The 19,217-nt window shown below is 33.9% G+C and overlaps 1 protein-coding gene across 3 annotated transcripts in view; it reads right to left on the minus strand.

Moving 5' to 3' along the window:
* Positions 1 to 19,217, minus strand: part of BMP2K (BMP2 inducible kinase) — a 135,912-nt gene that overhangs the window by 32,768 nt on the left and 83,927 nt on the right. For all 3 annotated transcript variants that reach the window (XM_058296524.2, XM_058296525.1, XM_058296527.2), the window contains exons 11-14: positions 12,089 to 12,282; positions 10,950 to 11,048; positions 9,783 to 9,967; positions 5,290 to 5,447 (exon numbers count right to left, since the gene is read on the minus strand). In XM_058296524.2, coding sequence (XP_058152507.1) covers positions 5,290 to 5,447; positions 9,783 to 9,967; positions 10,950 to 11,048; positions 12,089 to 12,282 — 636 coding nt within the window. The remainder of the gene's footprint in view (positions 1 to 5,289; positions 5,448 to 9,782; positions 9,968 to 10,949; positions 11,049 to 12,088; positions 12,283 to 19,217) is intronic.

The raw sequence follows: 19,217 nt of genomic DNA on the forward strand, positions 1-19,217 counted from the left end.
GGACAAAGAAAGAAGACGCAGCAAAAAGACACAGAAAACAGACAACCGGGGGAGAGGAGGGGAATTAAATAAAATAAAAATAAAAATCTTTAAAAAAAAAAAAAAGAAAATATATATTTAGGTGGTGTTCTTTCTCAAGACTTTCCTTGTATACTTAATTCAGGAAATCAGTAGCAAATGCTCACTGTACCATGAAAAAAAATTTATCATAATTTGTTGTCCAGCATCTATTAAAGAGAAGCTAGACTCTGAAAGGATCTTTCTGAAAAAGCAAAGTTGGTAAATAATTTATATAACAAGGAATCCCTAACTTATTGTGGTGGGAAGCAACAATCAAGCCTTAATGCTTAAGATTAACCAAGTCATAGAGAATACTTGTGGTTACCTATTGTATCAGGCCCTGAATGTGTTTATAAAGTAACTATAAAACCAGGGCTTATACCTATTATCAGAGTCCTTTCCCCATCTCCCAAATGAGGGCAAAGGAAAGACAGAGTAAGGAAGGACAAATAAAAGAGACTGTCTCTCCTCATACATTTAGTGAAAGACAAAGCAAATTAGTATTCAAGAGCCCTCACTCCTAAAAATCAAGGTAAAGAGTACATAGGTACTTAAGTCTGATTTAGGACCAGCCTTCCTTCACAAACCATCTGCATCACAACTGCTAGGCTGTTTGTATAAAATATGGTTACCTGGACTTTACCAAAGGCCTAATGAATCAGATTATCTGAAGCAGAGGTCTGGGGATCTGTATTTTAACATACTCTCCCGGTTTATAAAACACAATTGTACCAATGGTTCCCAGCTTATAAAACTCTGAAGTCACTGCTAAATTTCTTTGAGAATCCTAATGCACAGGTGTAGTATCCCCATCAATCAATTGTAAATGTACAAACCACTACATGTAGTTATGACAAGTGCATAAACATTATAATGTAGAGTCAATTTTTTTGATAGGGCTTCCAAAAAACACTTGTTCTATGAAAAGCTCATTTATCCAATTATTCCAAAACAGGAATCAGAATAAATTCACTATAAAATTCATTGTTCCAAAAAACATAAAAACAATTTTTGTAATGGAAGATTTTTAAAATTCATTTAGATTTGTAAAATTTTCATGATAATCGGGATCCCAGGGCACAAATTACAAAAAAAATATACAAATGAAATGATCGAAAGCTTCTTTTCAAAATAGTCATTCCCCAAGAAATAACAGAAAATAATAACAAATGAAAAGAAAAAGGAAAACAAAAATACTATATATGTAGTCATCCCTAAAAATGTATTTAAGTGCCATTTTCAAACAATTGATTTTCTTTAGATAAGAGTAAAGCTTGAGCTTGAGTTGTCCAATATAAGCAACTTACCTCCTCCTGCCTTCCCAAAATGATTGTGTTGGTGAATAAAGACAATATCTTTTTGAGAATTTTAATTGATACAGATAGCAAAATTATAGAATTTGAAAGTCCTAGAATCAAAGTATATTCCATATCATAACATTTTAAAACTCTCTAAAAAGTCAATTCAGGAGCTTATATAGATAATGGCCTACGTGGCAAAAACATTAATGAATAAGCTTTAATTGTGCAGTCCCTCCTATGATCTTTTTAAACTGTACTAATACACTTTAAAAGCCCTGTTATTCTGCACTGAAGAAACAATAATAGGTCTGAATTATCTAACAAAGGTGAGCTTATGTTTTACAAAGAGGTAATTACAGAGGCAGATTTTTATATATAATTTGTAATGTGGCTTCATAGAAAAAAATAACACATTCAATAGAATTTACAAAAAGCAGCCAACAGTCTTTAATGTTTTCTACTCTTCCTTTTAGTTATCTTAATGCAAATGAAAAAGAAAAAAATAAATCCACTATCCACAAGAAAAAAACATTATATTAACAATTGTTTTTAACATGTAGAGCTTAACATTGTTTTTAATTAACATGTAGAGCTACACAACTATTTGAGCAAATGCAATTTAAAAATCTTCCCAAACAACTGTATTCTAATTATTATGAATGTATTAAATGTTATGACAATTAGATTTCCTAAAGTTGGCATACTAATCTGGGTGTTTTAGTAAAAAAGGCAATGAAAAATACAAGCTTAAATTTTTAAAAACATTGAGACAAGCTTTACTACTAATACTTCATTGTGACTTAATGTTTTGGTGTTAAATAAGAATAGGTTAAAAAATTACCCAACTTAAAATAATTAAATATTAAGTTAACTGAAAATAAAAGCAAAAAGAAAAGAATCTATTTTAAATGCTTTTGAGATCTGGTTATATGAAATCAACTGTTTTAAAGACCACTAAAAAAGAGTTTTTGTTACCAATTACTAGTATTTTGGAATTCTAGTATCTCAGAATACTATTAAAAATCACTTCTGGATAAAATACACAAAAAAAATACTTCCTAGACAAACATATCCTTTTTTGTTTGCTTAATAATCATGTGGTATTTTAAAAATATGACATCAAAGTGTTCATCTGAACAATCATTACACAGGCAATGTATATACATATAATTTTTTTTTTTTTAAGGAAGCCAGGACCTCATACATTGAACCCAGGACTTCACACATTGGAAGCAGGCACTCAATTACTGAGCTACATCTGCTGCTCAATACCTATATTTTAAGGCTCGGGTATTCAGTTTCTCATTTGAAATGCACTCCATAAACCCAATATAAATCATTTTAGGAAGAACTCTGAAAACTTATTCATAAGTATCTGTGCCAAGAAAAAGGGTACAAATATTCTATCTGAAGTCTTAAATGCATTTTTTTCATTTTGAAGAAAAAAAGTTGTTAGGAACTGAGAAACCAACCAGTAATGACCAACCATCAATTTTCATTGCACAATTAGTCTTCTACTGAAACTCCAAGGCTCTGGAAGACGTCTTTTGCCCATCACTGTAATTTAGACCCTATCAAATAAGTCAAATAGTAAATATCTTATTGCTATGGACGAGGTGCTAAAATGCTTAAATATTCCAGTTAAGCAAAACTTTGGGAGAATATCTTTCTAAGCTACACATTCTTGATTTCTTTATAAACTATATTAAGTAACTTCACCTTTTTTGAACCCGATTATCATGACCATCAATTATTAAAGGAAAAACACTTTTCCACCTCCTTCCTTCTTGTCATCTGTCACTTCTGCTGATGTACATTTGTCCAAAGTCCCTTCTAATTTGGTTTTAAATTACAAGCTGAAAAAAACTGATTCTTTAAATTTATAATTTTTTTAAGTGTTGGTTTAAGGCCAATAATTTCTTCTATCAGAGACTAAAGACTTCTACAGAAGGTAAATAAAAGATCCTTTATTTCTTTTAATTCTCTTGACAACACTATAAGATAGGTGTCATCATCCCCATTTTATAGATGAAGAAGTGAGACTCACAGTGGTTAAGGTACTTTTCTGAGATTTCAGCCTGGTTAATGCATTGCTAGGGATTAGAATTCATGTTATCCAGTACTATGTACCAATTGAAGTGCATCAGCCTTGCGGCAACTCAGGAACCATCTGATCAGTTTTCCAAATGGCTGCAGTTACTCCCAGTCTAACCTTCAGATAAAGTTTCTCCTGCACTTTCATCTGGAACTTAATATCTTTCCATAATTAACCCTGGATGAAATGTGAACTCATTTTTGCAAATACATATGCACCATATGCAAGAAAATTACACATATCTGTTATCTTGAAGTTTGAAAGTAAATAGCTAGTTAAGAGTTTTAAATGTTAAACCAAATTTATATAGTTATATACTACACATACATATATATTTATATGCCACTCTTGCCTAGGCCAAGTAAATAAAAGTGGGAATCATTACAAATTGTAGGAAGCTTAGAATAACACATTTTTTATAAAGTACAAAAGAATGTGAATACTTTACCGATTCCATAAGTTGATAAAAGAAAAGAATAGGAAAACAATCACCAAAAAATAGAAAATACTGATTTAGCAAACCTTAAGTTACTATCCTGGTCAGAATACATAAAAATGAATATACCTTTTGCTTTAAAAATAATTTTATAAATTATAATGATTTTATTACCACCATCTGTCTCCCCTACCACCTCCCCCCACAAAGAGAGAAAAACTGTATTTCCTTTCTTAAAACCTTGTTTTTGGGGTGACTCAACATAAAAGCTAGGAAAAATGCCAAACAAAAAAGTTGTGGTTTAAAAAAAAATTTTTTTAATAAGATGAATTATTGGTTTTATCAAAGTTAACAAATATTTATTAAAAGTTCAGAACTCATTTTTATATTGCATTTAATCATCAATTTAATTTTTCTTAGTCATATAACCAAAATGCAAAACACAAATTTAAATCCCAAGCAACTATTCTTACATGAATTCAGAGCATTTATAAATTTTACATAAAATATATACCAATGTGAAACAAAGCATTTCATCTAATATATATTCTCATAAGTTACCCAAAATAAAATAAAAACTAGGAATCATAAACTAGGGACTATTAAGAACTCTTCACATGTAAAAGGTGAAAAAAAAATGTGCACACGTAAGAGCACACATACACACTCCTCAGATAATTGAAAATTATCTACCTACTCTAGGAGTGAGCCATTTGCTCCTATTTTGCAACACCCTCAAAACATCCCACATCACTCTCCCAAAAACAAAGTTTTCTAAAATATATATGGTGAGGTTTGAAATACATAGAAGATAGCTAAGGAAAAGGCAATAATTGCAAGTAAAAACATTGAGATTGAAAGTGGAAAATAATTTATTTAATTTTTGCCATGTCAAGACAACAAAGGAGCCCTTTTATGTCACCACTCATTAAAAGGGCATTACAAACATTAACATAATGTAGTAGCCCATATTTTCTTTTGGGCATTTTCAAAGGGCATCTCAGACCCACAATAGCTTCTATTGAGTGTGCAAGAAAGCCGAGCTGCAAAATGACTATTTAGACAAGACACTAATGTCTACCTTTTTATTTAAACAAAATTTTCCATGTTTTGGAGATACTCTGAATTTAACATCCATAGATATGCAGTAATTATGAGTTAGGATATCAGCATACTCTCAGCAATCTTGGGTTTAATAGCTGCTATCAAGCAATTCATTTCTAGTGCACACAAAGTAGTTTTGATAGTGTATGCCAAAGAATATGGCCTGAATACTGCCCTCAAATGCACAAAAAGAATATTCTATATACCACTTTAAAACAGTCTTTGGCCTTGCTGAATAATTATAGAGCTGATACTTTACTGTGAAGCAAAATAAGCCTTCAAGTGTCCCTTACTTGATCTTAGAAGGTCAAATTCTCTGTCCAACAACTCCTCTTCTGTTAACTTTGAAAAATTATCCTCTCCAAAAGGATTCCACCCTGACATATCAAGGGGATTACTGATGTTCTTCTGATTTGTAAAACTTGAAACTGCCTCTTTATCAGCAACTGACCTAAAGTAATAATTGAGAGGAAAGAGGAAAAAAAAGAAAACAAAACATTAGAATAAAGAAAAATTTACTGTACCCTATCCTAGTTCATACTTTATAAATGCTTAGAAAACCATATTATTATGGTGGAGTTAACAGATAAGAACAGAGACTTTAAAGAAAGAGCATATGGGATTTGAATCCCAGCACATCTACAAGGTCACTAGCTATGTACCTTTGGACAAGTTCTTTAACCTCTCTATTCTTTAGTCTCCTCATCTGTAAAATGGGAATAACAGTATCAACCTTACAGAGTTACTGAGATTAAATTATATAATACATGCTTGGCTTTGCACAAAAGAACACTGCTGGTACAAAATCAATACAAATATCTATTATTTTAGTAGTGGACAAGACTTCAGTTAGCATATCAAATAGCAGCACACCAAAATCACTAATAAATAAGGTGGTCTTATGTGTTGGTTATGCTGAGACACCACAATAACTTTTGACAAAGGCATTCTCCATATAGAGCTACCAATGGAAGTTCAACTTCTAGGACAATTGCTTTAGGAATTATCTAAAGCTAGATGAGGATTATTTTGAACATAAAGTATTCATGGTGCTTAAAGTATCTTAGTTTGGAACCTAGGAAAACAGGTTCTATGAGCATAATCTTATGGTCCTCTTGGTTAATAAGAGAAGGTGCCAGTCTAAAGGGACTTCTTAACCCCAGAGTCCCTGGGAACCTCTCCCTCAACTGAGCTTATAAATATAGCACAGAAATTAAGCATGCAACAAAGCTGCCAAGTTGTTCTAATAATTCAGATCTAGATCTTCTAAAATTGATAATGGACAGAGAGCCTCTATATGCTCTCTAGCAGCTCAAGTTGGCAAGCTTTGACTCATCCCCTTAAATTCACTTTCCCTTGGGAGCTAACTGGCAATGCCACCACTTAAGTCTTGGAAAAGAATATGAGCCAAAATCATCCATGCCCTAAAAGTATAGCTATACCAAGAATGTAATATTTAATCATTTACTGAAGACTAGAGTATAATAGTGAAGAATATACATAATAGTTCACTTATAAGTGCATAGTCTTACTTAGTGAATATAACTTAGGTATCTTAATAATAAATATAATTCAATTTAGAATCTACTCTATGATGTATTAACTGCTAAGGTCTAAGCCTGACTCCATGTGATATGGTTCCATCTCTAATTCTAAAAGTAATTTCAAGGACTTTCAGAGTCCTTCAAATAGAGACCAGAGAGGATACAAGTAAAACTCAAAGGAAGAAGGTCATTCCCCTTCCTGCCGACCAGTGATCCCTTTCAAAACTTTCTATTCTTGGGATGAATTTATGGATTCTTCTTGGGAGACTGTATTCATAGGGTGTCACCTTAACCTATAGTTTAAACATGCTTTAAAATATGTCTACAAGTTTTCTGACACTCCTCCCTTCAAAAGCTGAAATTGGATTCCCCTGTCCTTGAATTTGGGCCAGGTCTAGTAACTCACCTCTAATAAACAGAATATGGTAAAAGTGCTAGTGTGTAACTAGATTAGGTCATAAAAGGCACTGCAGCATCCTCTTTGCTCACTGTCTTGGACCACCCATTTTGGGAGAAACTGTAATAAATGATTCCTTGACCAAAACAGTTGTTGGCTCCCCTAAGCCATGTGAGTGAGCCACCTTGGAAACAGACCCTCCAGCACCAGTTAACTCTCCAGAAGACTGCAGCCCCAGATAGCATCTTTACTGCAACCTCATGGCACAACCCAGAGATGTAATCACCCAGCTAAACCACTATCTAAATCTCTGATCCAAAGAAAATATGTGAAATAATATTCATTGTTGTTTTAAGCCATTAAGTTTTGGGGTTAATTTATTACGCAGCAACAAATAATACAACAGGACAATCATATCATAAGAAATCAGGTACTGTATGCAAAGGATGTTTATGTTAACTATTATTGAAATACAACACAGTAATACTTACCAATACGCATACTAGACATACATTAATACATTGGAGGGTGTGGCAGTTTGATACTATTTATAAATTACTGTATTAGTTTTAAAAAGACTAATCTAAAATGTCACACCTGGGATTTCACAAATAGTAATACTACAGATGAAATTAAAATAAGCAGTGCTACAGTAATTCACATGAGTTACAGGTGTTATCACCTTGTATGTTCTTATGTACCTCAAATTGTGAGGCACCTCTCTTCCTTTATAATGAATCAGATCTTTACATGGTACATATACTGTGGAAACACTAATATGAATTCTCTCATATAGAAGTTCCAATTTTTCCCTCCATTCCTGTCAGTAACACAACTTTCTTTCCAGAAACTGGTAATCTGTTAAAGTAGAAAGTCTATATACATATATATGCTCAATCTAAGAAGACAGTTTAATATCTTTTGCAAACACTAGAATTAATATTCTTGATACTGGTCAACATTAAAAGTAAAAATAAAATCATCTAATTAATATCAGCCTCATCAGTAACTTAAACTAAGCCATAAAGAGCAGGAGATGCTATTTTTAATGATGAACAAAACTATTCTATTCTTATCACTGGGAGACTTATTTTCAGGTACATATTTTTTATAAGTTTATTAGATTATTTCTATTTCAGTTTATACTTTAATTGGTTTAAAATTTATAATACTTATTTCAATTTTACTATTTGCAGCAGTGTTATTAATTTATTCAAGAAAAAGTGAGTTTACAAAGGAACAAAAATTATGCTGTGTGGAGAAAGCAAAAAAAATTGTGACTAGAGTAGGAAAATAAAAAGAGATTGGCAAATAGTTATCTGGACATATAAGTCAGCCTTTGATCACATGCTGTGCTCTCTCCTTATACACATTTGTCCTAATTCATGCACCTCAATTTTTACTGTGGGAAATCATTTCAATAAATCAGTTCTTTTCTCCATCCCCATTTCTTCCTCCTTCTCTCTCCCTTTCTCCTTTCATGTCCCCCCACCTCAAAAATAAGACTAGGGGATGGTCTATAGCAAATCGCACACTTAAACCCTCTCTTGAGATGGACAGTGCATATTAGCATGTTAAAGGACCTGAGAAGTCCTGAAATGTTTGATTTTAACTAAGGATTTTTCAAACTTCTTTAATCAAGAAATCATTTATTCCATTAAGATCCCTGAATTCAGTCTTCTGAGAAAGAGTTTGAGTGAAGCAAGCCAGACACAAAAGGACAAAAAATGTATGAATGTGTTATTATGAACTAAATATATTGTGTAAGCTCATGAAGTTAATAAATAGGATATAGGTCACCAGAAAATAGAATGAGGTTAGAGAATGAGGGTTAATCTGTGGAGAACAGTAAAAAGGTTGTTTATAAATCTTTGGAAATGAATGGAAATGGTGAAATCACATCATAGTGTTTGTAAATAGCAGAGATATTATGTGGTTATGACAGTGGTTGAAAGGGAAAGTCTAAGCACATGTATATTACTAGAAGGAAAGCTAAAAAAATGTAACATGGGACTGTATAACATAATGAAGCCTCATGTGAAATATGAATATGGGTAATATAGCATATATAAGACTTTTTACAAAATAAATACAAATAAACTACAGAGAAAAACAGATTAGCAGCTATGTATGGCAGGGAAAGCATAGAGAGATTGAGAGGTAATGAGTTTTTTTGTTTGCCTTTTTTCTGTTTTTTATTATTATTATTACTAGAATAATGAAAATGCTCTAACGAAGCAATGAATGCACAACTTTGTGATTATACCAAATACAACTGATTGTATACTATGGATGGATTTATGCTTTATTAATATGTAACAATAAATCTGACTTTAAAAAAAAAAATGAGTTTGTAATACCACAAGTATGCTCCTGAAATTGCTATTTCCCATGCCCACTCCTAGCTGAATTTCTAGGCACTTTAATCCCAGCTAATGTTTTAAATCATGATATAGTCATGAGAACATCTTTAGTGTTCTAGTAACTGAAACTCCAATAGCTACTTCCACTTAATGTTTTTAGATACACGGGAGAAGAAGCTTGTTAGTTTTGATTTTACTGAAATTACAAAGAATGTCTAAACATATAAGCCAACAATTAAACCTTATCTTAGTTAAACATTATCTGCAAATAGCAGTTAGCAGAATTAACTGATGGGAATGAAAGGAAAGACAGGGATAAACAGGGACCAAAAGAGAGGTTTAGAATAAGAAAAAAGGGGATTCTACAGAAAGATGGACATCCTTTAAATTAATTCAAGAGCCACTAGCGACTGCACTCACAAGTACATCTATTTCCACAATAACTTCCTCTGAATACTGGGGGAAAAAAAAACAGTACTTGCCTACTGGCACTATAAGAGGAGTCCAGTACAGTTCCAACCTGAACTGGAAGTGATGAAGTATAGGAAACCAAGGCCGGTGAGAACTCTTGAGGGGAAGTAAGATATTCAGGTGATGCCTGTTGATGAGACTGCTGGTGTTGAGCTAGCATCTGGTGCTGCAAGAAAGCCTGCTGATACTGCTGCATCTGAAATAAGAAATGCCATTATAGAAAACAATGCTCAGTCACTAAGCACTGTCACATTGCATCTGTTTACTCTGCTCTTTCCTTTCTGCACTGGTGAAAAAATCAGAAACCTGAAAAATTATTTTCATCTGAAGGAGTAGCTCTGCTACTAGAAAACAACAGCAAAATGATATAAATCTATTTAAGAAGCTGTGAAGTTAGGTTCATTTGGCAGTATTCAAAAATCCTCATTTAAATATTTCCCAAATATTTTAGGGAAAAGGTAATAGGGTAGCTTAAATTCACTAGTATGTTGGTTATTGAAAAAAGTCAAACTATTCTCTGAAGCAAATGCAATTTTCCGTTGGGTTTCATTTTTTCACTCAAAAGAAGTTTGTTGAATGAAAGACACTTGACAAAAGATCATGGATAGGGAAGTGGCTGTGGCTCAATCAGCTGGGCTCCCGTCTTCCCGCACACTGCAGTGGACCACCCTGCCCACAATGCCATAGAAAGTCAACTCAGCAAGGTGACACAACAAAAAAGGGAGACAAGCAAAAACACAGAAGAGCATGCAGTGAATGGACACAAAGAGCAGACAGCAAGCAAGCTGCAAGGGGGAAGCGGAGAAAATAAATAAATACAGGCACAGAAGAATGCACAGCAAAATGGACACAGAGAGCAGACAGCACACAAAAATCCACAAGGCAGGGGGATTAAGAAAAAGATCATGGATAACAGGTCATTTTTCTAATAGTAGGAGAAAAAAGAAGTAAATTATCAGTCAGTTTTATGATGTGCCAAATTCAGGTACAGCTGGGCAACCAAATTTAAAGCTGCCTGAGAATATATGAGTGGCTTTGATATAATGTGTACATATAACTAACCTGAATTAACTAAAAGGACTTTAAATTGTTAAATTGTGAATAATATCATTCATACTTAATTCAAACACTATATTGTATACTTACAGAGAAATCCCTAGACATTATGTAACACTTACCATTGTGGGATATTGTGGCGCAGAAGGTTGCTGCTGATAAACTGAATGCATTAAACCCTGTTGTTGAAGCATCTGCTGCTGCTGCATTGCAGGTTGATACTACAATGAGTAAAACAAATTCATCAGTATTTCTCATGCCATTTTTATGCCACAGTCTTTTTAAGTACTGATCTTACCATAGCAATGATGTGGGAAATTAGTAGCACAAACACCAATATAAAATAGCTATAGTCAACAAGTGACTATAACTTATATATGCTTATATCAACTGGTTTCAAAAGTACCAATGAAATATGGATGAAAATGCAACTGTTTAAGGATATTTAGGAGAATCCTAAACACATTTTCCATGCTCTCCTAGTTTATAAACATCCCTCAAGTGACTTGTATCCAGGAACCATTATAGGACATTCCCATTCTCCCCTATATTTCTCCTTCACTTATATCTTTTGGCCATTCCACGGTACCACCAACTTACTACCCTCCACCCTGGGTCTGTGAATGAAGACCAGAGGAGGCAGTGAACAAAGGGAAGTGTCATGCTTATAACTGGCTTGAAAATACTGTAGGAAATCATAATAGGATGATGGTGACCATCATAATAAATGATTTCATAATTAATGAAAGTAGAAATATATAGGCTCTGGTGAGGACAGAAGAGATGTCCCTTCTGACTCTAAATTCTCCCCTTGTTCCACCTCCATGACAACTTATGCAAAAAAAAATGCAAAAAAAAAACCAAAAAGTAAAAACAAAAACCTAAGACAATGTTACTTCGGAAAAGTATCAGCTTTCTAACAATAAAATTAGCACTATTTAATCAAACTAAAAATGGAAACTCAAGTAGAGACTATTCATCATAAACTACAGTCCTTACTCATACATGCCAAATAACTAGATGGGAACATCCTTTGCTTCACAAAGTCATGATACAACATATGCAACCAAGTATTCTTATTTATCTCAAAGAATGCAAATTAAACACATAATCTGTAATAATCACTTTAGAAATTGAACAAAATGTTTACATGAATCTGGAGTTCAAGGTACCCACTGGGACAATTGGGAATTCACTGATAGTGAATTGTAGCATGAATTTCAAAACACTAATTCCATATCTAAACTAACAGAAGAATTACCTGCTGCATATAAGCATCCTGGAGTAATTGGTGTGGCTGTTGCTGCTGCTGAGGATGACGATTCTGCAAATGAAATTGTTGCAATCTCCAATCCCCCTGTTGTAGTTGCTGAAGGACTCTATTCTGCTGTGGAGGCTGCTGAGGGGGTCCCGGACCCAGGAAAATCTCAGGGCCATTTCCAGATCTCAATACTCCTAAAATAGGTTTGCAAAAACTTATATTAACATAGTCTTGGTTTCAATAAAATGACTAGATTACAAAGCATTCATCTGAACAGTTAACCAAAGTATTTATATCCTTATTTTATAATACAGAAACTTCCTTATGCATGTGGTCTGGAGGGATTATTTACTATAATTTTAGTACACATGAAACTTGATTTGTTAACTACAACTCTGAAAAAGTCCTTTAGAAACACTTCATGTTTCAAAATTTCCACATTTCTCAATTATGTCATGCACTTTCATGACTCTGTCTTTGACCATATGATTCTCAGTGTAGAATGCCATTTTCTACCTACTGAAGTAATTCTTATCCTTTAAAGTCAGCTCAAATCTTTCTTCCTTGTTTCTTCATCTTACTTACACTGCCATTCAGTTTATTACATTTTAGTCTGCTTTGCATGTTTATAATTAATTATTTACATGGCTATTTCCCCAACTAGGGACCCTAAGAGATAGGTTAATCACTTATTCATTTGCCAGCGCTGGAAAGAAAGTTTTACATAACAGATATTCTATAAATGCTTACAGTAGTAAATCTATTAACACTGTCTTGAGAATGGATATTTATTTATAAGCTTCATAAATTTTACCCTGGGAAAATCCTATGAACAAACTTTTGAAATTAACTAAAATAAATCTAATATACAGATTGAATGGTTTATGAATACTTTTCAATAAAACTGGTTTTAAAACAACTAAGATAAACACAATATCAAAAAGAGGAAATGAAATACTTTATAATTTCTATAGTCTCATCCAATGACCTACCTTAATTCAACTTCAACTGCACAATCTAAAGGGAAAAAAAAGGAGTGGGGGAAGACTGCAAGGAGAGGATTCTTTTTCGTCAGTGTTGATATATTCAAAATTTTCCCAGGCCTTAACTGTAAAACCTCTATGAAAATAGTTGAATAACATTCATTCTTTCTTCTGATCATAAAAATGCATAATTTATTTTAATTATTCTTAAAAATATTCATAAAAATATAAGTAAAAAAATGAAAATCACAATTCTACCACAAAAACATAATCACTATTAGTATACATTTTTTTAAAAGCATAAGTCTTTCCAGATAGAAGAGTATTAAAAAGTTAAGCTCCTCAGAGATACATTCATCTCTTATGGCCCTGATGTCTAGCTGGAAAACATTTGTGATTGGGAGTAAAACCCAACTGTAAACCAAGGATCCTCATGTAATGGCTTGTGAGGCTCAACAATTATTTCACAAATTCTGATTTTTCCTTTTGCGTCATCAGCCTGAACATAACTCCTTGGTTCTCAAACTAAGGCCACAATGCAACAGACAACTTCTGAACATCACAACAATCTTATAGGAAAATAATGCTTTCGAGTACATTAAATAATTTATTCTTGTACTTAATATTTTGCAAATGATGAAATTAAGGATCAAAGAATTTCAGTGAATTCACCGAAGTATCCAAATTCATTCAGCTTTCAACTTTGACATCATACCTCTTAAGCAAATTAAAGAATATGCTAATGAAAGAACAGACTTGACAAAGTGTATAACAAATATTTCTACAGGTGGATCCTTGATCTAGTCTATATTCAAGCTTCCCTCACTCTCAATATAACTCCATGAGTAAAGGAAAAAAAGAACAATATCAAACTAAGAATCAAGGGTAACAAATTTCTATTACTGTAACCCTACCTTCCGCAAATGAGATCTCTTATAAATAATGAAAACTTGGGTCATATTTATTCCAGCTTTTGGGGGAAGATATGCCAGTCAATTCACAGAAGGAGGGAAAAAATTTCTCTCTAATCAGTTTTGTCCATGCAAAAATACAAAACTATACATAAAAATTAAGGTAAAATCATTAAAGAATGAGTACATATTTCCTAATTCCTTTTAAGTGTGAATTGGAGGAAATATTCTCTAATGAAATCCTGAAAAAGGAACAACTCCAGTTATCTTTTTTAAAAGAGGCTACTTCTACATTTAAGTAGGCTTGGTAACAGCATCAAAACTCAGACTCTGAAACATTATTTAAGGACTTACCAATATGAAATGGAACACAAATCCAAGATTATGGCACCATAGACAACAAATAATATTGAATGAAAAAAATCAGTAAAACTTGTCTTTAATAAATGATTGATGAGGCATGATGAAAAAACTTTAAAAGCCTAGAACTGAAATTACAGATCTCGGGAGCCGTTGTGGCTCAAATGGTTAAGTGCCAGCTTCCCATATGTGAGGTCCCAGGCTTGGTTCCTGGAGCCTACTAAAAACAAAATAACAGGGAAGCAGATGTGGCTCAACCAGTTGAATGCCCACCTACCACACAGGAGGTCCTAGGTTCAGGTCCCAGTGTCTCCTAAAAGAAGACAAGCAGATGCCACCCCTTCAATGCAATGAGCTAGATGCCACCCCATGGCAATAAGCAGATGCCACAAGCCAGGAGACACTGCAGCCCGCAGGGAGCAGATGTGGCTCAGGCCACTGGGCACTCGTTTCTCATGTGGGAGGTCCTAGGTTTGGTTCCCAGCACATCCTGGAGAAGGTGAGCAAACAATGAGCAGATAGTTGAGAGAACCATCTGGGGAAAGGGGCTATAAATAAAGAAAAATAAAGAAAACCTTAAAAAAAAAAAAAAAGGAAACAAATGGGGAAAAAAACCCAACTCAGGGTTGCAAATGTGGCTCTGTGGTTGAGCACCAGCTTCCTATATAGGAAGTCCTGGATCCAATTCCCAGCCCTGACACCTTAAAAAAAAAAATCCAGATCTTAAAATGAAGATCGTGGGAAAAAGAGGAAGTACGTTATGCATCTAGTCTTAATGTGCAGAAAATACAGATTCTGATTAACTGCAGTTGTCAAAAAATAAATACGCTTATACTGTTTTAGTGTGCCAAAGGGCTGCTGATCAATAAAGTGCCACAAATGGGTTGGTTTTAATAAAGGGAATTTATTTGGGGTAAAAGCTTACAGTTTTAAAGCCATGAAAAGTTCAACTCAAGGCACCATAGGAGGTGCTTTCTCGCCAAAGTCAGTTATGAAGTGGTTTAGCAAGATGGCCAGCTGCTGAATCTCTGTCGAGGTCTCCATCTTTATGCCACTGTAGGCAAACCTGGCATAGGGCTTATCTCTTCCTGGCCTCCTCTCTCTGTCTCTGCTGCTCTGCTTTCTTCCTGAATTTAGCTGAAAGCTATCAGGCATATGGCTCATTTCTCTCTGGGCCCCAGCTCTTTGAGCCTCTTTGAGCAACGCAGGTATGGGGGAAACTGGAGGACCTCTCTCTCACATGGCAGGATCAAATATGGCAGCTTCCTTTTCCTGTGCCTCTGTCTCTCTCTGCATCTCCATTAATATCAGACCCAGCAAAAGGGCAGAGACTCAACCTGAGTCATGCCTCACTGGCGTAGTCCAATTGGAAGGGTCTCACACCCACAGTAACGGATTAGTTCACAAACATAATCTTTCTCTTTTGGGGATTCATAAAATAATCTCAAACTGCCACACTAATTTTTATAAACTTCAGGGTAACCAACATAGGTGTTATTGACAATTGAGGCTGGACACACTTTTTAGTAAATTTTGTAAACAGTATCCTATAATCCTTACCACCAAATTCCAGCAATAGCCCTAATCATAGTGACAACCACAAATACCCAACTCTATTTCAAAAATCAGCTAAGGCAGCAATACTCAGCCAATTCAGAATCAACATCATAGAGAAAAAAGAAGGAGGATTTAAAACTTTTAGACCATATTTTTTAAAATGGAAAAAAAAAAAAAGAACTCTTTTCTTGGTAACCAAAGGATGAAAAACAAGTAAAGTATATAACAAACAAAAAACAACAACAAGAAAAAAGTCTTGGTATACAGAAATCATAAAATGCTATAAACATAACTATGTAATCACAATAAATAATACTGAGATAATTGTCTATAAAGACAGAAACTCAAACTTAAAAAAAAATGGGCAAAAAATAAAAATCAAACTATGTACTAGTTTACAAGACAGACTTAAACAAAATTATATAAAATAAAAGGATTAACAGGATAATAATGATGAACGATTATGCATCTAGAACAGCTTCAAAATATTTAAAGCAAAAACTAATAGAACAAGAAGAAATTAGCAAATCTATGATGCTAAAATAAATTCACCTCTCTCAGAAATCAACAGATCATGTACGCAGAACTTAGTAAATATAGAAAGGATTTGAATAACAATTAACAAACTTGATGTAATATTTAATTCTTACATCAAGATAGAGATTGCACGTTCTCTGCAAAGTCATATTGTATATGTGTACAAAAATTAGGCAGATATTAAGAATCACCACAAAAACTCAAATTAGGTAGTTAATTCACTCCAAAAGGCAGAATCATTCCTCTCACTCATTCTATCCAACTCACCCTCCTATATAAAATGTGTTAGCCTCATATGAATTTAAGGTCTTTATTTTGCCCATGGATTCATCTCATTGCTTGCAACACAGTAGTTTTCATTTCACAGCTCCTGATTTAATGATTTAATAAATATAGGCCACAGTTTTTTTACTACAAATAAACTTAAAATGAATCACAAAGTACCAACTCAAAACCTTTCCACTTGAAAATTTTAAAAAACAACCCCCTAAATAACTTGAGGAAATCAGATCTAGAAATTTTTAAAAAATTAAACAAATGACAATGCACATACACATATCACAATCTGTGGAATAAAGCTAAAGTGGCATTCAAGAAAAACATTTTTAATCTTATATGTGTATATAAAAGCTAGAAAGACATAAAAAATGAACTAAAAACTCAAAAAAAGTAGAAAAAATAAATAATGACAAATGCATAAATAAAGTAAGAAAGAACAGCACAGAGTTAATCAGTAAATCCCAAAGTAGACTGCCAGTTCTTTGAAAAGACCAACAAGAGACAGACGTGGATAAGCCTAATCAAGAAAAACTAATGTCCACATAGAAGAGGTGGCATTGGATTGGGAAAAGTGGACATGGTGGACGATGGGTATGGGGAAGGGCAGGAAGAGATGAGAGGTGGGGGCGTATTTGGGACGTGGAGCTGCCCTGGATGGCGCCTCGGGGGTGATCACCGGACATCGTGGATCCTCACAGGGCCCACTGGATGGAATGGAGGAGAGTATGGGCCATGATGTGGACCATTGTCTATGAGGTGCAGAGGTGCCCAAAGATGTACTTACCAAATCCAATGGATGTGTCATGATGATGGGAACGAGTGTTGTTGGGGGGGGAGAGGGGGGGTGGGGGGGTGGGGTTGAATGGGACCTCACATATATATTTTTAATGTAATATAATTACAAAGTCAATAAAAAAAAAAAAGATAAAAAAAAAAAAAAAGAAAAACTAGTGCATCTACAAATAAACAATAGAAACAAGAGAGGAAATATAACTATAGACAGAAAGAGAATAAAGAATTATCAAAAATATATCTACTATTTTATTCCAAGTCTAAACAAAATAGACAATTTTCTAAATATATATTATAAATATAATATGCAGCAGTGGAAAATCTGAACCAATCAGTAAAAATTAAATTAACTGAATCTGTGATCTAAAACCTGCCTCTAAAAAAAGATACAAACACAGTTAAATTTATTGATAAATTCTCAAATACAGGCATTCCTCAGGTATTATAGATTTAGTTCCAGACTATCATAATAAAGCAAACACTGCAATAAAGCACTTCATAAATTTTCTGGTTTCCCAGTGCACATGAAAGTTTTGTTGACATTGTATTGTAGTCTATTAAGTGTGCAACAGTATGTCTAAAAAACATGTACATACCATAATTTAAAAATGCTTTATCGCTAAAAAATGCTAACCCTCATCTGAGCCTTCAGCGAGTTGTAATCTTTTTGCTGGTGGAGGATCTTGCCTGCATGTTAACTGTTAGCCCCTAACTGATCAGGATGGTGGTTCCTGAAGGCTGGGGTAACTGTAGTAATTTCTGAAACTAAGACAACAAAGAAGTGTGCTGCATCTCTTCCAGTCACAAAAAATTTCTTTGTAGTATGCAATTCTGTTTGATAGCATTTACCCACGGCAGAAATTCTTTCAAAATTGAAGTCAATCCTCCCTAACCCTGCCACTGCTTTATCAACCAAGATTATGTAATATTCTAAATCCTTTGTTGTCATTTCAACAATTACCACAGCATATTCACCAGGAGGAGATTTCATCTCAAGAAAACGCTTTCTTTGCTCATTCATAAGACTCTTCATCCACTGAAGTTTTATTGTGAGATTACAGCAATTCAGTCACACCTACAGGCTCCACTTCTAATTTTAGTTCTTTTGCTATTTCCACCACATCTGCAGCTCCTTCCTCCACTGAAGTCTTAATTTCCTAAAAGTCATATATGAAGGCTGGAATCAACTTCTTCCTAACTACTTATAATGTTGATATTTTGGCCTCTTCTCATGAATCACAAATATTCTTAATGGCATCTAGAATGGTGACTAATTTGCAGAAGGTTTTCAATTTACTTTGCCTAAACCCATCAGAGGAATCAAAATCTATTGGCAACTAAAGCCTTACTAACAGTCTTCCATTTACTGGAACACTTAGAGGCCACAGTAAGGTGATTAACTGGTCTAACAGCAATATTGTTATATCTCAGGAATAGAGAGGTCCAGAGAGGGAGAAGGTGGGGAAAGGCCAGTGGGTGGAGCAGTCAGATCACACACAACAATAATCAACTAAATTAGCTGTCTTATATGGGCAGAGTTCATAGTGTACCCAAACAATTACAACACTAACAGCAAAGATCATTGATCACAAATCACCATAACAGATATAATAATAATGAAAAAACTTGAAATATTGTAAGAATTAGCAAAATCTGACACAAATAAAGCAACCATATGGTGTTGGAAAAAATGGTGCCAATAAACTCACT

Source organism: Dasypus novemcinctus, chromosome 1 (genome assembly GCF_030445035.2).
Source record: "Dasypus novemcinctus isolate mDasNov1 chromosome 1, mDasNov1.1.hap2, whole genome shotgun sequence".
Classification (NCBI taxonomy): domain Eukaryota; kingdom Metazoa; phylum Chordata; class Mammalia; order Cingulata; family Dasypodidae; genus Dasypus; species Dasypus novemcinctus.